The sequence below is a fragment of the Erinaceus europaeus genome, chromosome 5 (genome assembly GCF_950295315.1).
Source record: "Erinaceus europaeus chromosome 5, mEriEur2.1, whole genome shotgun sequence".
Lineage (NCBI taxonomy): Eukaryota > Metazoa > Chordata > Mammalia > Eulipotyphla > Erinaceidae > Erinaceus > Erinaceus europaeus.
Genome location: NC_080166.1, coordinates 39,310,302 through 39,332,676, shown reverse-complemented (window position 1 = coordinate 39,332,676; position 22,375 = coordinate 39,310,302). Strand labels below are relative to the sequence as shown.

At 36.2% G+C, this 22,375-nt stretch overlaps 1 protein-coding gene across 1 annotated transcript in view; it reads right to left on the bottom strand.

Moving 5' to 3' along the window:
• Positions 1–22,375, bottom strand: part of SPEF2 (sperm flagellar 2) — a 305,327-nt gene that overhangs the window by 213,740 nt on the left and 69,212 nt on the right. Inside the window, exons 8-10 of the mRNA XM_060191863.1 lie at positions 17,865–18,053; positions 11,184–11,371; positions 7,731–7,899 (exon numbers count right to left, since the gene is read on the bottom strand). Of these exons, the coding sequence (XP_060047846.1) occupies positions 7,731–7,899; positions 11,184–11,371; positions 17,865–18,053 (546 nt within the window). The remainder of the gene's footprint in view (positions 1–7,730; positions 7,900–11,183; positions 11,372–17,864; positions 18,054–22,375) is intronic.

Here is a 22,375-nt window from a genome sequence, read left to right as displayed (position 1 = left end):
CATCACTCGGGGGAGACCTTTCCTTTCATAGTATTCTCTAATTCCATTCCAGGTGTTCCACTCCCCAATAAAGTCCCCAAACCTAGATATAGTCCAGGTCCCCTGAGACAGAGCATATGTTCACACGTGCCCATAAACTAGGAAAAAATATATACCTGAAAGCAGAAGTACACAAGAGCCTGCAGGGAATACCGCCCGCCCCCAACACTTCATCTGCACTATTCCAGTATTTAGGTCCATGGTTGTTCAACAATTTGTTTGGCTTTATATGTTAACTCTCTTTTCAATCACCAGGTTCCAGATGCCAGCATGATGCCAGCCAGACTTCCCTGGACAGACGACCCCACCAATGTGTACTGGAGCTCCACCTTCCCCAGAGACCCACCCTACTATAGAAAGAGAGAGGCAGACTGGGAGTATGGATTGACCAGTCAACGCCCATGTTCAGGGGGGAAGCAATTACAGAAGCCAGACCTTCCACCTTCTACAACCCACAATGACCCTGGGTACATTCTCCCAGAGGGACAGAGAATGAATGGGAAAGCTATCGGGGAGGGGATGGGATATGGAGATCGGGTGGTGGGAATTGTGTGGAGTTGTACCCCTCTTATCCTATGGTTTTGTTAATGTCTCCTTTCTTAAATAAAAAAAATAGTGATTTCACCTTCTTCACCCCATCTTGGAGATTGAAGGGAGCATGTGAAATGAGCTAATTCAGAAGGATTAATATGGGATGATCTCACTCAGAGGCAGAAGTTGAAAAACAAGATCATAAGGGAAAACACTAAGCAGAATTTGGACTGAAAGTGGTGTTCTGAACCAAAGTAAAAGATCTGGGGTCAGGGATGGGGAGGGGTGAGGGCTCAGGTCCTGGAACATGATGACAAAAGAGGACCTAGTTGGGGCCTGTGGAAAACTGGGAAATGTTATGCATGTACAAACTATTGTATTTTACTGTTAACTTCAAACCATTAAGCCCCCTAATAGTTAAAAATAAAATAAAATTATTTGCAAAAGGAAGGGAGTGAGGAAGGAAGAAAGGAAAGAAAGAAAGAAATGTCAAGAAAGAGGAAGAAGAAAATACAAAGGGGGTTGGGCAGTAGTGCTACTGGTTAAACACACATTACTATGTTGAAGGAAGGACCAGACAAAGCCCCTGCTCCTTATCTGTAGGGAGGAAGCTTCACAAGTGATGAAGCAAGTACTGCAGGTGTCTCTTTGTCTCTATCCCTCTGTCCCTCTTCCCCTCTCAATTTCCTCTTTGCCCTATCAAAGGGATAGCGAAAAGTATTCATAGCAAAGAATATGAGCAGGGAACACAAGCAACAAGAAGGAAGAGAGAATCTCTACATGGGAAAATAGGCTTCAAGCCGAAAGAGACTTGCCTCCCCCACCCCCAGACTGAGCTAAGCTGGTCCAGTGGCCTCACAGTTTGATTTTTTTTTTTTCCTAAACTGCTTCCAAAGATACTACTAAGAAAATGAAGGAGGGGCCAGGTGGTGGTGCACCTAGTTGAGCGCATGTTACAGTGCACAAGGACCTAGGTTCAAGCTCTTGGTACCTACCTGCAGTGGGAAAGCTTCACAAGTGGTGAGGCAGTGCTGCAGGTGTCTCTCTGTCTTCCTCCCTATCACCCCCTTCCATTATGATTTGTGGCTGCTGTCTCTATCCAACAAATAAGTAAAGAAAATTAAAAAAAATGTTTTTAAAAAAATAAAATGAAGGAAAACAATATAGTGGAGAAAATATTTGCTAGTCTTATGTCTGTTGACGAATATTTAAATCTCTCTTAATGCAAAAGTAAAAAAAATAACTCAATTAAAATATAATAGGCTTATTAAAAACAATTATTTCCTATATAGTACTCAGAAATAAATTTGAATTTTATATGCAATTTTCACCTTAAATATAGTTATTCAGTATATTTTATATTATAAGTGGTCATAAACAGAATTCTCTTGAAATTCATATATTGGAAGAGGATATCTGAGATTTTCTGTAAACTTTTCTATGTTACTACAAGTTTATTTTGTTAATGAATACTGGGGTGATGCTAATAAAATGCTGGTAGCAGAGGAAATAGTTTATCAATTATATTTTTGGAATCAAACAAAGCCCCAACTTTTAGAAAGTTAAATAATCTCTCTCTAAACCCAACAACCAAATTTATTTCACATAGAAAGAAAATTTTGATAAGGCTAGGTAGTGGCACTCCTGGTTAAGTGCAAACACTATTGCAGAAGGACCCGGGCTCACACCTACAGAGGGTAAGCCTCATGAGTGGTGAAGCAGAGCTGCAAGTATCTTTCTGTCTCTTTCCATCTCTATCTCCTATCTGTCAATTTCTCTTTGTCTCTATCCAATAATAAGTAAAAAATATGTAAAAAAAAAAGAAAACAATTTGAAATGTTGATCCTTAAGACTAATATTTTATTTTCTATTATACTATTCCATTGTAGGCTACATGATTTATTTTGGTATCTCAAGTTTTTAAGACAAATAATGATTATGAATTATAAATTAACTTCATTATTTTCTCTCAACCAAGTATTTGAAAAACAAACAGCTAATATTTTATTGATAAGACACAAACCTCAGTTCTTTTTATATTTTTATCGTCCTTTTAATTTTTTAAAATTTTATTTATTATTGGATAGAGACAGAAATTGGAGGGGAGGGGGAAGATAGAAAAGGTGAGAGACAGAAAGATACCTGCAGATCTACTTCAACACTTATGAAGCTTTCCTCTTGCAGGTGGGGACCAGGGGTTTGAATCTGGGTCCTTGCACTGCAGTGTGTACACTTAACCAGGTGTACCACCACCTGGCCCCATAATCCTCACTTCTAGTTTGTGTCTTTGAGTATCATCTTAGATTAATATCTTGACTATATTCACATAGGAAAAATAAACATTCAATTCACAATGTATTAAAAATAATAATAATCTTCAACAATTTGGTAAAAAATGAGTCTTGATTGAACTGGAGGTGATTATGCTTGATGAAATAAGTAAAGAAATGAAAAAGAACTATAGATTATTTCAGTCATATGTGGAATCTAGAGAATTGAGACAGACAGGCTTGAAAAAAAAATAGACACACAGAAGCAAACAAACTTCCTAAGACTTGTGAAACCTGATGGTTATCTTTGGGATGTGGGAGGGTAGGGACATAATTTTGGTGGTGAAAGTGGTATGAAACTATAGATAGTAATCTTACATATTTTAACCCACTGTTAATCACAAATAAAAATAGAAAAATAAAAAGTAAGAGTCCTGATTGCATTTTTTAGATCATATTTACATAGTTGCTTTATATCTTGGTTATAGACTGCTTACTTCATAGTATTTTAGATTATGTTTTTTTACAATTTCTTGATAGATCCTTAAAATTCCTATGAACACCTACTCATGACCACAGAATGTGAGCTCAGATCTACAGAGATGCAGACGTCACATAGGCTCCTAAGCTGAATATGGGCCCCAGATCACATCAGATCGATGGGGTTTATACCTTTCCCATATTTGGGAGCTACTCTATTCCGGATCCAGTTTTCTGGTCCTTTTCCAGCCATGACATCATATCCCCAGTCAATAATTTGGATCCACCTGCATATCAGATTTCAAGCTCAAGGAAAAAAAAAAAACTAGTATAGCCATAGGCCCTTTGGAATATAACTAAAATATGCCTAGTAGCTATCTAGAAACTGGAGGACCCCCCCCCCAACTCTTCATCTGCACTATTCCAGACTTTAGGTTCATGATTAGTCAACAATTTGTTTGCCTTTATATGTTAACTCTTTTTTCAGTCAACAGGTTCCAGATACTAGCATGATGCCAACCAGACTTCCCTGGACAGACAACCCATCAATGTGTCCTAGAGCCCCACACCCCCAGAGCCCCAACCCACTAGGGAGAGAGAGACAGGCTGGGAGTATGGACTGACCTGTCAACGCCTATGTTCAGCAGGGAAGCAATGACAGAAGCCAGACCTTCCACATTCTGCACCCCATAATGACCCTGTGTCCATACTCCCAGAGAGATAAAGAATAGGAAAGATATCAGGGATATGGTGTTGTGATGGTGAGAACCCCTCTCATCCTATGGTTTTTGTCAGTGTTTCCTTTTTATAAATAAAAATTAAAAAAGAAATAATAGAAATAATAATTAACCTATATCAGCAACCTTAAGAAAACTCCTGTAGCTTACAATAGAGATTGTGGATTCAGAAGTGTGGTGGTGGGAATGGTACAGAGCAGTATCTCTGCTATCTTGTAATTTTGTAAATCAATGTTAAATCACTAATGGGTATTTAAAAAATTCTAGGCTCAAAAAAAACTGTGAAGTATTAGTTTCTTGAGGACAGTGAGTATGGGCATTTATAAAGTATATGAGTATATGAGATTACTTTCTATTTTATGCATTTATCTGTAGAATTATAAATCCAAAGCAAGTTTGGCAAAAACAATTACTAATGAATGCTTTATTTAGCTAAGCTATGACGTATTATGCCTCTGTCTCTCACAAAAGACTATGTCAGATTACTTCATTTAAAAATTGAAACATTTAGCTTTTTCAATTACATACAGACATTTAACAAGTTCCTCAAGAGACAAAAGAATCAATAAGAGGTAATAGATAGGGAAGTTTATAGTAATCCTCTTTATTGTATATCATCCACTATATAGTCAAAAGAAGCAAAACACAGATCGATATAATAACCTAATTTCCATTTTTAAAGCAGTGAAAACTATAAACAAAATAAACTCCATTACCAGACGTTTAAATACTCCTAACAAAAGCTTACAATTTCCTGTGAAAGAAATGTACCAGCTGCTTCAGGATGTGGTTAAGACTACTGTGCTATTGTGGTAACAATTTCTCAAACAAGGCAAAAATTTAGACAAATCTAGGACCACCAGGCCTCTTGATTTATGAGAGTGACAAGAATAAAGCAGATTTAGCTGTTTAAGAAATAAACAGGATCTGTCAAATCTTTAGTGGTGTGGAGTTATACTCCTCTTATCCTACGGTTTTGTCAGTGTTTCCTTTTTATAAATAAATAAAAAAGAAATATTTTCACATAGATTTATACTGCTATATAACTTTATTATATAGCCTCATAAATTTGGATGGCACAACAGATCTAGTGTATTCTATAATCATTCAAAATAAAACATGTATGTATATATCCCTTAAACTGTAGTGAACTCTTAGTAATTATTTTGAAAGCTTTAAAAAAATTATTGCCTTTATTTACTGGGCATAGACAGGTAGTAATTGAAAAGGAAGGGGGTGAGAGAGAGGGAGAGAGACAGAGAGATACCTGCAACCCTGCTTCGCCCCTCACAAAGCTTTCCTCCTGCAGGTGGGGACTGGGGGGTTGAACCAGGATGCATGCACATTGTAATATGTGTGTTCAAACAGATGCACCACCACCTAGCCCCTAATTATTTTAATGATATAAGTAATATTTGTCTGATTAAATTTGGTATACATTTCACTTCTCACCATGCCATTTTTTTAATTATTTTTAATTTTTATTTATTTATTGGATAGAGACAGCTAGAAATTGAAAGGAAAGTGAGAGAGAGAGAGAGAGGAAGAGAGACAGAAAGACATCTGCAGCACTGCTTCACTACTTGTGAAGCTTTCCCCCTGCAGGTGAGGACTGGGGACTCAAATCTGGGTCCTTACACATTGTAACATGTGCACTCAACCAGGTGCGCCACCAGTGGGCCCCCTCACCATGCCATTTTTATTATCTTTTTAAAATAATTAGTACTATTTTGTGCTTTTGCTATTCAACATTAATTATTTTCCTTTCTTTTGCCATTTTTATGGTTTGGGGTGGTCTTCCATAATTACTCTGTGACTTCTGGTGGCCATTTTTAAAAGTTTATTCATATGTATATGTATATATAATATATATCCCTTTTTCTTTCTGACAGAGAGCAAGATAAAGAGAAAAGAAAATGGGAGAGAGAGATAGAGAAAAAGAGAGAAACTGGAAACACTGCTCTACCGTTCATGTACTTCCTCCCTAATGGAATAAGGTCTTGAAGCTGGATCACATACTGATGTGTATACTCCACTGGTGTTCTACTATTAGACTCCTTTGCTTTTTCTTTTAATTTATTTATTATCTTTATTTATTTGTGGAATAAAGACAGCCATAAATTCAGAGGGAAGGGGAGATAGAGAGGATGGGGGGGGAGAGAGAGAGAGAGACCTGTAACACTGCCTCACCACTTATGAAACTTCCCTCCTGCAGGTGGGGACTGGGGACTTGAACCAAGGCCTTTGTGCATTGTAACATATGCGCCCAACCCGGCCCCCTGTTATATTCTTTATTTATTAATCCCTTCAAAAATCATTATTTACTACATGTCAATGAACAATTGGGTCAAATCATCTTACCATCATTTTACTGCTACTGATTTATCTAAACTCCTATACAATAATTATAATTTTACATATTTACTCCTCTTACAAGTGAAATGATATGGAAGGGGAATTGTGGTAAGGAAAGAAATAAATGTTTTATTCATATCTAACATTCAGGATACCTGTCTCACTGTTTACCACATTTAATTTCATTTTTTATCATCAGCAGGGCTTTACTGTTCTGGGCCAATCTTTCAGAGATAGATAGATAGATAGGTAGGTAGATGATAGAAAGAAAGAATGAAGGATACCATGACACTTAAATTTTCTACAGTGGGGGACTAGCCTCAAACCTGGGTTGTACATAAGGTAAAGCAGATGAACTACCCAAATGAGCTATTTTGCCAGTCTTTCATATGTTATCTTTTTAATGATTTTTGCAGCAATATGTATATTATTAACTCCATTTTTAATGTTAATTTATTGGATTGAGGAAAATTGATAAGGACAGAGACAGACAGAGGGAGAGGGAGAGAGAGAGACACCCTTACAGTGCTGTTTCAATGCTTATAAAGCTTTTCAACCACAGGTGAGGACCAGGAACTTGAACCCAGGTCCATGAGCACATGTGCCACCAGCTGGCCCGTGTGTGTGTGTGTGTGTGTGTGTGTGTGTGTGTATTTTTAAAAATGAGTGAGGCACCAGAGCACTTTTTAAGCTCTGGCTTACAGTAGTGCTAGAAATTGAACCTGTACCTCAGAGCCTCAGGTATGAAAATCTTTTATGCTATTTCTTCAGCCCACTATCCCCATTTAACATATTGGGAAACCAAATTTTTTTAGTTATCTACAGTTCTCTAAGGCTTCATAACTCCACTTCTAAATATTCAATGTTATTATTAATCTTTAAATTAGAAATTTGCTTATATATATGCTTCTAATAAACCTCATATTTTTTATCTTCTGTATGACTCAAAAAATAAATGCAAGAATTAAGTTAGATACACTATTACAGGAATAACTTCTATACAAGTTTTTTTTTTTTTTTTTGCAAGGGTAGACAGACCATACACCAAAACATGCTGATGAAAAAAATTAAAGCATTTCAAAATTCTGAAACCTCTCTGTGCAGACAATATCTTATACTTGATTTATTTTAAATGTTTTCCTAATAATGGGCTATGAATCTGCTAGGCAGTTAAAATTATTATGAATACTTATCAAACTTAGAAACACAGATATAATATGATCATTTTTCTTCATAGAAATGAGATATAACAAAATTAAGGTTAAAAGAAAACCATTTATTTTGTTGCATGTTTTCAAGTTACTCCCTGTCAGTGTACCTTATAATCTTCATAATCATGACTATCTAGCAAATCCCTTTTCTCCAGTTCTATAAGTTGTTCTGGAGTAGGTGTAGTAGGCAGAGACTTAATTGAAGCTTGCTCATATATAGGCTTTCCACTAAAAAACAGTTGCTTCCAATCATTCATCAACTTAAATGGAATCAGACTGTAATGAAAAATAAAGAAACAATGAATAGGTGGCTTAATCAAATATGTATGTTAAACCATAGTCGTTCTAACATCAGTTCATTCTGCAATATTGCTGTTTTATTTCTTTTTTAAATTTTTAAAATTTTTTTATTTCTTTATTGGGGAATTAATGTTTTACATTCGACAGTAAAGACAATATTTTGTACATGCATAACATTTCCCGGTTTTCTATATAACAATACAACCCCCACTAGGTCCTCTTGTCATCCTTTGTTTTTTATTTCTAATGACTAGTAAAATGTCTGGGGCTTAGTGCATTTGAATGAATAACTATTATTTTTAATTCACTGGTTCTTTACATATGCTTACAGACTAGTAGAAAAAATAATCTAAAAATAATGCAACAATGGGTACTCTCAAAAAGCTTATTCTCTTTGATTCTGAACTGTGATTTTCAATGGCTGTGAAATCTTGGGAAGTTATCTAGATATTTTAGTCTCAATGTCTTATGGAAAATTAACATAATGAATATTTTCCAATGTCTCTTTGAGACAAAAGTTGGTCTAAACATTTATAAATGACATGTAACAAATATATAATGTCTTTTCTTCTGTCATTACTTATTTAGTAAATTTTGAAATAATTTTCAGTAATTGATTATATTTAAATCTGGTGGATGATTAAGAGAAAATTATGACAGAGTGATGGAAAAATAAGTCCAAGAGGCACAAAACATGTAAAGGGATAAAAACCATAACATAACTCAGGGCCATTTCTCTAAAAGGAGTTGAACTGGAGATTCAACAAACAACTTAAATGTTGTATTTCATACTGACATGATACAGTATCAATTGCTCTTGAAGATAGTATGCTAAATAGAAAGAAATCTATAAGAAAAGGACAAATATTATATAATTTCACTTTTATGGAGCAACTAGGATAAGCAACTTCATAGAGACAGCAAAAAAGAGGAATAAGATTAAGGACAATTTAATGGGAGCTGAATCATAGCTTGTGATGATGCAAAATTTCTGGATATGAATAATATGAACAACAATGTAAATGTACTTAGTGATACTGAATTGAACACTTTCAAATTTTGATTTGGTAAAATCTACACTTTGCATGATCTGCCACAATATAAAGTATTCAATAGATTTTAAAATATAATCCTATTATAGTTTTTACTAGTAATACATTTTTGTATAGCTGCTAAGTTTATTTTAAAATATTTATTTATTTATGAGAAAGAGAACAAAAGAGCATCTCTCTGGCATATATGATTTCAGGGATTAAACTCAGGATCTCATGGTTTTTAGTCCAATGCTTTGCCCACTGTGCCATCTTACGGGCTACACTATAGTTACTTATAGAGCTGTGGAAGTTTATGAATTCAAGTGTAGAAGGGAACCAGCACTAGCACACCTAATTGAGTGCACAAGTTACAATGTTCAAGCTCCAAATCCCCACCTGCTGGGTGAAAGCTTCACTAGCAATTAAACATGCATTATAGATTTCTCTCTTTTGCTTTGCTTCAGTTTCTGTCTGCTCTATCAACTAAAAGAAAAGGAAAATAAAAAAGCGATCACTGAGAACTGTGGGTTTGTTATACAGGCACTAAGCCTCCTGCAATAACGCTGGTGACAATGAAAAAAAGTATCAAGCATATACATATTTATAAGGATTATTAGGTAGATTTAATTTTTATGTATAAAAGTTAATCTTACTGTTACTGAATTTAGATCTTACTATCTGAATGTCAGTATTTTTTATGATAAATAGGGAACTGTGGTCCCTATACCTCCTATGCATAGAGGAGAGACCCCCTAACTCTGATTGACTTACAGGAGGTATTTTATATAATTTAATGTTTACTTTTTCAACCAACTCAGTATATTTAGGAAATGTTGACTTACAAGAGATATTGTTATAGGGGTACAGTTTCATATCACCTCAAAGTTTATGTCAACACACCTCACTTTCCACTACACTGTCATTTCCCCCAATTTTAATAAGAAGCAGTCTGAGCAAAAAACAATCTATAAGCAGACTGGTACTCAAAATATCCCTGTATTTTAGGGGGGGAAATCTACTGATGAAAAATTCTTTAATGAATTACATTAAGAGGTTAACATTAATTATATTGAACATTAGTAGTGAAGGATAATAACATACTAAGGTAGATGTGTAATTAATGTGTTGATCTACAATTAAATGAGTTAAAATTTCAAAGAAAAAGCCCCCTTAAAAGACTGGAAGTATAAAGACCTCTGAAACTTTAAAATTGAATATGTTTTAAGTCATAAGATATGGCTTTATATAGCCAATATATTCACTCCATTACTTTTCATGAAACTGAATTTATGGAAAATAAGAGGCAGGAAGTATAACTCTGTGATATACATTATGCAAATTCAGAATATTTGGGGAGTTTAAATTTACTGAAAAATTTAAAATTGGTGAGTTGATATTTTAAGCCAATTCTCTGATTCACTTGGGCTTCAAAGGCTCTAAATTGCTTTGAGAACACCAGTTTCTTTCATTTTGGCTCTCAGATGGTGCTACAGACTCTCCACAGCTCCTCCCAACAAAACCAGACACAGAACAGATAGGGTGATACCAGTTATTTCTCTGTTCCACTAGCATTTCTAGATTGCTAAAGTTTTCAGTTCAAATCTGAGATATGCAAGATAAAAAGAAAACTCAGAAAGCTAACCACCCTATCTTTCCTAGGGTTTTGAGGCCACTAGATTGTCTTATTTCTTTTATTAAATCTTTGAATGTCTTCTTATATGTTTCTCATACATAACATCCAGAGGTATTAGCTATGTTTAGTAAAGAAAATGAGAATAAGCAAACAAACAAAAACATGCATCTACTGTATTTTTCCAGAGCATAATGAAAATTTTGTACTGTTGAATATTTTCGGTTAAATAATTTCTTTTAGAAGCAAAATATAATAAAAATAAATAGATTTGCATGTTATCAATATAATCTCTGAATAATTCCAGTATTTTAAGAAGTTGTATTTCAAATAATCAGTTTTTCTATTGCAAGTTAAAGAGGATTCAGATACAATGTTAAAATCAGATACACAACTATAACTCAAAAACAAGCAGTAAGGGTAAATTAAGTCAGTAATGAAAATATACTAATATATTTCCTAATTTTTTTCAATAAAATATTTTGGTTTCTTAGTATGTATTAATCTACCATCTATGTTACTCTCATATTTTCACTTAGCAACTTAATGTCTACATTTAGTCATTTTGCACTTTATCATTTTGAAACAATACTTACTTATTTGTCAACAGTCGATAGTCTGCTACTTTAGTAGACAAATCAAGTATCTGATCCAAAATTCCTTCACAGATTTTATAATGTTTATCATAATGAGCTTGAGCTCTTTCCACAGCAATCTGTTCATGAATTTCTCTCTCTTTCAGGGCTTGTTCTTGAAAATCAATCTTGGCTTGTTTTGCCAAAGCCTAAGAACAAAGAATCATACTTTCAAGTCATTGCAATTGTACCATCATTCAAATGAAAACAATGTCACTGTTTCAACAGCTAAACAAACTCTAAGAAGAATTAGACTTCTTTTATACCATTAATTAACAATATCTTCTTGATGCTTTAAGTACTTAAGCCTGATAGCAAAACTTAAAATTATACCGTTTGCTTATATTCTCACCAAAATAAAGTACAAAGAGAAAAGTGGACTAATCCAAAAAGCCTTTTGTGAATTAATTATAAATTGGATCCTGGGTGCCTAAATAGAAGACCTGAGTTCATGGCCTGAAAACAAGAGTTAGGAATCACAGACAACAGGCAAAACTGTGGTAAACCCCAGGGATTTCTGGCTTTTCACAGCCAGTTTAGGAGTCTTAAGCTGACACACCTGCTATGGCCAATGCCCTCTGTGAAACAATTCTAGTATACAGATTTATACTTAGAAAACATTTTAGAAATTCCATGATAATGCTTTGGTTTGAGAATGCCACACATTTGACAATAACCTTGATAAATTGATCTAATTAATTCATTGAAACACCTATTTCTATAGTGCAACAAGATACTTAAACAACCTTTCATCATCCTCTGATTGGTTTGGAGTGTTATTTTGTGTATGGAACCAAGTGCAAAGGTTAATCTTAATCTAGCCAACCTGAGACTAATAGAAAGTTCAATTAATGAGTTTCAGCTCACCAAATGTTGCTGCTCAAGTAGTTTCACCAGCAACTTGAGAAATTCCATACTGCGTACTAATGCCTCCTATAACTTGACCCAGTGAATGTAAAACGGGAGTTGAATGTTTGGCAGAACTATGATTTAATTCAAGCCCTAGACTGTGTACAGAATTCAAGTTCTAGTTGTTATACCTTAGGCAAGTAGAATGAATCTGAACATCACTATGTTTCCATATCTTCAATGGGAAGAAATACAGGAATATTAAGACTTGATTTCCACAGGAAAACAAACTGAAACATCTTATCAGAAAAAAATGTCACTTCAGACTGTATCCAGAGACTTCAGGTGTGGAATGACAACCCTTCAGCTTCATCACTCTGGGGAGACCTTTCCTTTCATAGTATTCTCTAATTCAATTCCAGCTGTTCCACTCCCCAATAAAGTCCCCAAACCTAGATATAGTCCAGGTTCCCTGAGATAGAGCATATGTTCATACGTGTCCATAAACCAGGGAAAAATATATACCTGAAAGCAGAAGTACACAAGAGCCTGCAGGGAATACCGCCCCCCACCCCCCGCCCCGACACTTCCAGTATTTAGGTCCATGGTTGTTCAACAATTTGTTTGGCTTTGTATGTTAACTCTCTTTTCAGCCACCAGGTTCCAGATGCCAGCATGATGCCAACCAGACTTCCCTGGACAGAAGACCCCACCAATGTGTCCTTGAGCTCTGCTTCCCCGGAGTCCCACCCTACTCAGGAAAGAGAGAGGCAGAGGCAGACTGGGAGTATGGATTGACCAGTCAATGCCCATGTTCAGCGGGGAAGCAATTACAGAAGCCAGACCTTCCACCTTCGGCAACCCAGAATGACCCTGGGTCCATACTCCCAGAGGGATAGAGAACGGGAAAGCTATCAGTGAGGGGATGGGATATGGAGACTGGGTGTTGGGAATTGTGTGGAGTTGTACCCTTCCTATCCTACAGTTTTGTTAATGTCTCCTTTCTTAAATAATAAAAAAAAAAAAAAATGTCACACCTCATGAGCCCATCACAGCTGATTAACCTAACATGAATGGCAAATAACTGCTATGAAGGGTTGGTTTGTTTTGTTACTGTTATAATTTTTGTTGGAAAAATTTGGATTAGGTGACCAATGCCAAGGGTAACTTGTGGCATGGAGTAGGTGTGTTGAATTATCATCAAAATTAATGTATAAGATGGAAAGAAAGACTATTATAAACACTGTACAGAGAGGAACACTTGTCAGAGCAGAAAGTTGTTAACTGCCCTGTAGTCAGGGAGTGAGGGTTTTTTTAATTTTTAAAATTATATTTATTTATTTATTTATTGGATAAAGAGCCAGAAAATCAAGAGGGAAGGGGGATAGAGAGGAAGAGAGACAGAGAGGAGAGACACCTGCAGCCCTCTTCACTTGCAAAGCTTTCCCGCTGCAAGTGGTGACTGGGGGTTTGTACCCTGTCCTTGCACATTGTAACATGTGCACTCAACCAGGTGTATCACCACCTAGTCCACCCCTTGAGGATTATTTCATAATCAGCTGAGTACAATGGGAACAGCCAATTGAATACAAAGGCCCCCCTCTTTGATTGTCTCTACATCTTTTCTAACTGTCTCTTTATACATCAGAATCAAGAAGGACTTAATATCTTCTGGGGAGCAGGATATTTTTAAAATTTGTCTTTTTGTGCAAGTGAGCAGAATAAGCAGAACAGAAAGGCCTTGTGGTTATTTTTCCTTGAACAGTTTTCCCTACTTAAATTCCACACAGTGGTAATTAGTTTTAACTTAACTCTTGGATTATTTTTTCCCTAGATCACTTCTCGTGAAAAAACATTTTAACCTGGCTTTTATTTTGCCACCAGGTTATCACTGGGGCTCAGTGCCCACATTATGAATCCACCATCATGAAAGCACTTTTTTTTTCTTTCTATTTTACTTGACAGAACAGAGACAAATTGAGAGGGAGACAGACAGAGACAGAAAGACAGACCTGCAGACGCAGACCTGCTTCATCGCAGGTGAGAAGCAGGTGCTTGAACCTGAGTCCTTGAGCTTAGTAGTGTGTGTGCTCAACCAGTTACGGCACCAACTGCTCCCCCAGGCTGGTATTTTTATCCAGCACAGGAGATTCTTTTTCATGTGTGCTTTTTTAATCCTCTCTGTTTCTTTCTCTTTTTGGTCTTTTTTACTGACACCAGGATTATCACTGATATGTGGTGTCTGCAGGACAAAGCCACTGCTTCCAGTGGCCATCTTTTACTATCTTTTTATTATTTTTCCTTTATTTTATTTGAAGAAAGAAAGCAAAGTGGAAAGGGAAGGAGCGAGAGAGAGAGAGAGAGAAAAAAAGAGAGAGAATTAGAGGCACACCTGCAGCACTGCTTCATCATCTGTGAACATTCCCCCTTGCAGGTGGGAACCAGGTGCTTGAATCTGAGTCTTGCACATGTGTGTACTTTACCAGGTATGCCACTGCCAGGCTGTGATCTAGCTGTTTAACTCATGGCAACCTATAATGTCATATCTGTATATTTGGCATGTTTGAGAACCACCCAGAATTATTTTTGACTTGCTTTGTAAGCTATGTTTTCAAAGCATTTAAGTAGGAGGCTTTGTGGCCTGGCTGGTGAAGTGTGAGGAGTTCGTAGGAAAGATAAAATCTGAAAGAACAGTTAGATGAGAATTTATGGGGAAAAAATGACACTAAAATAGGTCTTTTGTGCCTATACCACCTGTCCAGATACTTAGGATGTGGAGGAACTTAAACCTTGAAAGAAAAAAAAAATATGAAACTTCCCCAGAAATAATACAGAATTTTAAACCTCTGCTCTACTCTCCTTTCCTCTTTCTAGGCCTTTCTTCCTTGTCTTAGCTATCTAGTCCCCTACTTCTACCCTCTCACCACTCTTTGCTTAAACCTGCCACAATTTCCTTATTATAGCAAATGTATTGCAACCTAAAAGGAGAAAAAGAGAAAGAAAGGTATAGAAAGGAAAGGAAAGGAAAAAGAAAAGAAGAAGGAAGTCTGTAGGAGGCAGTAAATCTTAAAGATTGTGAGTTCAGACTCTGGAGTCTGATAGAATCAGTTGTGCTATGTTAGCTGCAAGCTGTATAATAATCTGACAACAGATTATTTAAGCTTCATTTTCCTTGTACATCAAATGTAGATAAGGATAGTGTCTGTTTCAAATAATGTTGGCAGTACAAACAAAACCTACTGGTAGTGAAAATAAAACAGATTTTTCTCTTTCTATTTTTTTCTTCTATCCTCTTCTTTTCTCCCTACCTTTGTCTCCCCCAACTGGGTTAAGGTTTGGGGAAACATAAATAGCAAAGTTTACATATGAAAATTCCTCTTAATCCATTCAAATTTACTTTGGTTAAATATATATATGAAACAATTATCTAAGTAATTAATCTCTTGCAAAAGACACTTATGATTAGTTTTCATATCGTTCAAATCCATGTGATGACTCTTGCCCCAGCCTTTGGGCTATGTCCCCTCTACAAAGGTAAAGCACCATTTTCTTGATCCTTGAGAACTAAGTATTTTACAAAGGATATATATATATATTTTTTAATATTTATTTTATTTATTTATTCCCTTTTGTTGCCCTTGTTGTTTTATTGTTGTAGTTATTATTGTTGTTGTCATTGTTGGATAGGACAGAGAGAAATGGAGAGAGGAGGGGAAGACAGAGAGGAGGAGAGAAAGATAGACACCTGCAGACCTGCTTCACCGCCTGTGAAGCGACTCCCCTGCAGGTGGGGAGCCGGGGTTCAAACCGGGATCCTTATGCCGGTCCTTGTGCTTTGCGCCACCTGCGCTTAACCCGCTGCGCTACAACCCGACTCCCTTTACAAAGGATATTTTTAAAAGTTGTATAATTTTAGCAAAAGCTGGATATATAACTATTGCAAAAGCTGAACTACCTTAATGGTAATAATGAAGTTGACAAATAGAGCTCAACCTGCTTTTAAGAATATTTTATGGCAGTGAAAACACACTACCAAAAGTGCATTCATATGAACTTTGCATATCTTCAAATAAATTTATACTAATTAATTAAATAAATTGGAAGTATACCTAATAGGAAATACATCTATTAAATCTGTTAAATAAAAAAACATGCTATTTGATTACTAGAACCCATGAACATGTGTACATACATATATATATATATATATATGTGTGTGTGTGTGTGTGTGTATATACAAAGAATGTGTGTATATATGTGCAGATGAGGAACAAAATTATGTATCAAATTTCCGCTAGTATTTTATTTTTCAGACTATTAAAGGGTCTAAACACAACAATACTATGGTAATGAAAACTATGCCTCTCACCCAGATATTTGTTTCTGTATAAAAATCTAAACCTAAATTCCCTAGGTAAATGACTTATTGTAGTTGCAAGAAAGTATCAGTGCAGTATGAATCTGAAAAACCTTATTTTATTAGAAAGGATTATATATTGAAGACAAATGATATCTTTTTTAAAGAAAGCAGTTTACAAGTTCTCTCATTCCCTGAGAATATTTACATAGAAGAACCACTACTAAAACCACCACTTTTGTATATGCTGTGGACTTTGAAACGCATTTCTTCTTTATGCATCTAAGGAAAAAAAGAAATTAGATTTTCATATGTCTTTTTGTTAGTAATACTTTATACTTGAAAAAAATTACAAAACATAGTCAAGGAAATGAGAACCAAGCTATTCTATATAAACAAAAACTGAAAAAAGTGACTGGCACCTAAATTATCAATAAAAAAGAACTTAAGAACCACTGCCCGCAAAAGTTGCTCCAGAGGAACACATAGGAGAATGTGTTTCAGGCCAGAAAAATGATCAGAAAGAGGTGAATATAAGAACTAGTGGTGAGCAGCACATTCAATTACTTGATAGTAAAGGTTGTAATGCTATAATATGTCACTATAGTTATACATATATAAAAATAGGGAGAGATAATATCATATAAATTTAATTCATAATTAATTCATAATACATCTGGTTACTGTAACTGCTTTGTCATATACACAAAACCTGGGTTTAAGTCTGGTTGCCATGGCATCTTTCCCTAGCTCTCCCCCTTATTCTCTTTCTCTCCTCTCTGTCAGAAAAAAAAAAATACGGTTCAGATGGGTGAATTTCTCATGGCCATATCAACAAAATTAAATAATTCAGGGTCAATAGCTCATGTTTTATCATATGTAAAGCACTCTGGGTTTGAGCCCTGGTGTCAAGGGGGGTACCAGAGCACTTAAGGAAGGTCCACAGGTGGTGGTCCACAGGACCAATGCTGTGGTTCTCTCCCTATCACTACACTCATTTCTCTCTCCATTTTTGTCTCCATATATCTATCTTCAATAAAAATAATGAAAAAAAATCACTCTAGAAGCAGTGGAATTGTGCATCTAAAAGGTCTCCATGTAAAATTAAAAAAAAAAATGTATTGAGTATGTGCACTTTTCTTTACCTTAATTTGGTAGAAAGGATCAAGTTATCATAGAAAGGATCAAGTCAGAAATATTTTTTTTTCTCTAAATCTCAAGTTTTAGTGTAATGACCTCTACTATAACTTCCTTCTAAGACAAACTGATCCAGTCAAATTGGTTAGCAAAATCTGTAGTCAGCCTTGTCAGCCTCTCCTAGGAGTAGGGGGAGTTTCTTTGTAGGGTTTGTCTCAACGTGGGCTCCTGCCAGCAGTTGGAGAATTGATCACTAAGGAGGGAACTTCCTTAGGAAGATGTTTAAGGGAGATATTTACCGCTTCTCGATCAAGAGCATCCTGAAAATCTCTCAGCCGTCTCTCCTCATATTGTTTTTCTCTGAAAATTCTGTTTTGCCATAAAACTTCCTTTTCATGCCGAACATGCATGAGCTGCACAGCGATCCTGCGCTCCTGCTGGGACTGCCTCATCAGCCTGTTAATCAGCTGCTCCTCCCGATATGCCTCCTGGGAACACCATTACAAGAGCCAATTATTGAAGTACTATCCAGACTGCAATATGGAGGCTGTACAGATGTGCCACTGAAAATATGATAGTCACTTCTGCCATTTACTTAAATTCAAATGTGACAAAAATTATGTTAGAAAATGAGAATTTCCAAAGTTCTGTGCACCCCTTCCCAAACCTCCCCAAAACACCATTTGTCAGAGTTCAAGAGACAGTTCGGTTACTTTTCTTTTTTTTTGGGGGGGGGGAGCTCATTTGATAGTTCCTATACTTTTTTTCTTATTTTTTCTTTTTTTATTTCCTTTTGTTGCTCTTGTTGTTTTATTGTTGTAGTTATTATTGATGTCGTTGTTGTTGGATAGGACAGAGAGAAATGGAGAGAGGAGGAGAAGACAGAGAGGGCAAGCGATAGACACCTGCAGACCTGCTTCATCGCTTGTGAAGTGACTCCCCTGTAGCTGGGGAGCTGGGGGCTCAAACTGGGATACTTCCCACCAGTCCTTATGCTTTGTGCCACCTGCGCTTAATCTGCTGCACTACAGCCCAAATGCTTACTTATTTTATTAAGAATTTTGGTGTAGGTGTTACTTACACATACCAAGTGAGGGTATGAAATTATACTCCCAAAATCTTACAATTTTCTAAAACACTGTTAACTCACTGATAATATTAGTTAAACCTAAAAGTTAAGATAAAATCCGTATTTTCAACAAAAGTTATATTAATTTTGGTATCTGAAAGCATTATGGCCTTGAAACTCATACTTATTTTAAATGAACCCAGTAAAATAAGTGATTGTTTTCAGATTTTTATCAAAGGAGTACATAATTCTCAAATTATAAGCATGCTTCAGATATCTGGAATTAGGCTACTTGCTCTATTAGCCTGACTACTAACTGTATAACAAATGCAGACAATGTTAACATTAGAAAGTAGAACTGACTGGTTCCCAGTGGAAATATTCCACCCAATATTTGAATGAGAAAAGGCTAAAATTTGATAAAATGTGACACTGGAAAAAAGCTGGGGGGTGGGGTGGATTTTATACTGCTTATCCCAGAAAATCTATTATCTGTAGTCTAAAAGAAAACTGAGGCACCTTCTATTTTAAGAGGGTGTGTGTGTGTGTGTGTGTGTGTGTGTGTGAGAGAGAGAGAGAGAGACATACAGAGACAGAGACAGAGAGAGAGAGAGAGAAAGAGACAGACTGAGATTTAAGGGAATCAGTAGCTAAATAGTGGAAATAAGCACTGAAATAGCAGTCAAAGTCTTTACCATTACAGTCTGGTTGTACTATCAATTGCCTGTGTAGTCTTGAGTTGGACAATGTAAGTTTGTAGGGATTATTTCTTTTTTTAAAATAATTTTGTTTACTTTATTTGAATGAGAGAAAAATACAGCTCTGTCTTATGGTGGAGACTGAATCAGGGACCTCAGAGCCTCAGGCATGAGAGTATTTTGCAGAATAATTGTGCTGCCTTCCCTAGCCCTAGGGCTTATTTCCTAATGGGTAAAATAAATAATTTGGGATGAAGATGATCTCCAAGATCTCTTCAAACTCTCACTCTGTCTAAACAGAGACATCATGTAGGAAGAGAAGATAATTAAAATACTCAAGGGGGAAGTCTTACAGGAGTATCTAATTACTGAGGCTTTTTGTTTGACACTCAATATTCCCATTACTTAGAAAACCTAGCATTATTCATGAATGTTGTTTCAAAAGATATATCTCCATAGCAGATTACAAAAGAAATATTGTACACTTTAAAAAGTCTATCTACAAATAACAGTAACACACTGTGGTAAATGTCAAAACTTGAGCTTGGGAATTATGTTAAAGTAGGTTAAATAAAGGTTTAATTAATATTAATCATGTTATTTTTGTGATAGTAAGACATGAAATAAACATTAAAATCATTAGTGACTCTGAAATCTGTCTCTTCAATTATGGCATTCTAGAATAGTTAATACTGATTGTTTGCTTTGAATCTCAACAGGAACCAACAAAGAAAACCAATTACCTCTATGGGTCAGATATGTTTTGATTATTTCTTACATGACAACACACCATGATTTAAAAGGAATAAAGGAGCTTAGTGTTGGTTGGCAGAGTAGATATTATGCAACGAAGCTTCAGAATGAATAACTATCAGCTGTATTAATATCTACAACTTAAGATGAGTGAAACTTAAAATGTGTTTGTTGGTGAATTACATGGGAGTTTCAAAATTTTGAAATAGATAAGAAGTATGGCTGGGTGGTAGTGCATGTGGTTGAGCATACATGTCACAATGCACAAGGAGCTGGATTTAAGCCCATGATCCTCACCTGCAGGGGGAAAGCTTTTCAAGTAGTGAAGCAATGCTGCAGGTGTCTCTCAGTCTCTCTTCCCTTCTACCCCTTTTCCTCTTGATTTCTGACTCTCTCTAACCAATAAGTAAAGAAAACAATAAAAATAATAAAAAGATATAGGCTAGAAGTAACTAATGTCATTTTCAATGAAAAGAGAAGGATAGGTAGGAAAACGGGCCAAGCTATACATGTGAATCCCCATTTCATCACTGTGGACTTACCTCAGTTGCACAGCTGGGCTGGGAACTCTATACTCAATAGAAAAAAAGACAGGCAGAGTGGAGGCCCATTATAACAAGCTGATTATAAGAACTGCCTAACAGAGAAGAAATAACACAGAGTTCTAATTCCATTGGTGGAAATATTCAACCTGCTAGATTGCAGAACAGATTTCCAGCTAGAACCTTGAAAAATTAATGCTAGTTGCATTCTGGTGGAAAGTGAGGAAAACTGGAAAAGATTAATTCATGCAATTTTCAAAAATTATGTGTAAGGCCTGCATTATGAGAAGGAAACTCATAAGAAAAAACAGAGCAACCAACACATATGTGATTTAAAATATATGCAAATGTGCCCAAATCTCAATACTAGTTAATGAAACTCAAAACAGTTTTTAAATATACTTTTTAGTGATATATTTCTCATAATTTGTACTTTTTTCTATATAAGAGTAAAGCAGGGAGTAGGGCGGTAGCACAGCGGGTTAAGCGCACATGGTGCAAAGCACAAAGACCAGTGTAAGGATTCCGGTTCAACACCCAGGATCCCCACCTTCAGGGGAGTCGCTTCACAGACGGTGAAGCAGGTCTGCAGGTGTCTATCTTTCTCTCCCCCTCTGTCTTCCCCTCCTCTCTCGATTTCTCTCTGTCCTATCCAACGACAGCAACAACAACAATATTAATAACCACAACAATGATAGAACAACAAGGGCAACAAAAGGGAACAAAATGGTCACCAGAAGCACTGGATTCGTTGTGCATGCACCGAACCCCGGAAATAGTCAATAACCCTGGAGGAAAAAAAAAAAGAGTAAAGATAACTCGATAATGATACACTTTAGTCTGAAGAAAAAACTGTTAGCACAGGGATTCCGGCGGTAACACAGTGGGTTAAGCACAGGTGGTGCAAAGCGCAAGGACCTGCATAAGGATCCTGATTCAAGCCTCTGGCTCCCCACCTTCAGGAGTAGTCACTTCACAAGCGGTAAAGCAGGTCTATAGGTCTTTCTCTCCCACTATGTTTTCCCCTCCTCTCTCCATTTCTCTCTGTCTTATCCAACAACGATGACATCAATAACAACAATAACTAAAACAATAAAACAACAAGGGCAACAAAAAGGGAATAAATAAATGTTTAAGGGAGTTGGGTGGTAGTGCAGCGGGTTAATCGCAGGTGGCCCGAAATGCAAGAACCAGTTTAAGGATTCCGGTTTGAGCTCCTGGCTCCCCACCTTTAGGGGAGTCCTTTTACAGGTGGTAAGCAGGTCTGCAGGTGTCTATCTTTCTCTCCCCCTCTCTGTCTTCCTCTCCTCTCTCCATTTCTCTCTGTTCTATTCAACAACAACATTAATCACAACAATTAAAAAAAACAAACAAGGGCAACAAAAGGGAAAATTTTAAAAATTAAAAAATATTTTAAAGAAACAACTGTTAATACAAACAAATTACCCTGTGAATTTTTCACTAAGAAAGGAGGGTAGTAACTGGATAAGAGAGTTTCACTTCTTTGTATTTAAATGAACCTATATGCTTCTTCAGTTAATGGGGCATATAGAAGACTATTCCAAGCTTGGGATCCATGATTGCTCAACAAATTGTTTGGCTTCATATGTTAACTCTCTTTTCAATCACCAGGTTCCAGATGCCACCAGGATGCTGGCTAGGCTTCCCTGGATTGAAGACCCCACCAATGTGTCCTGGAGCTCAGCTTCCCCAGAGTCACACCCTACTAGGGAAAGAGAGAGGCAGAC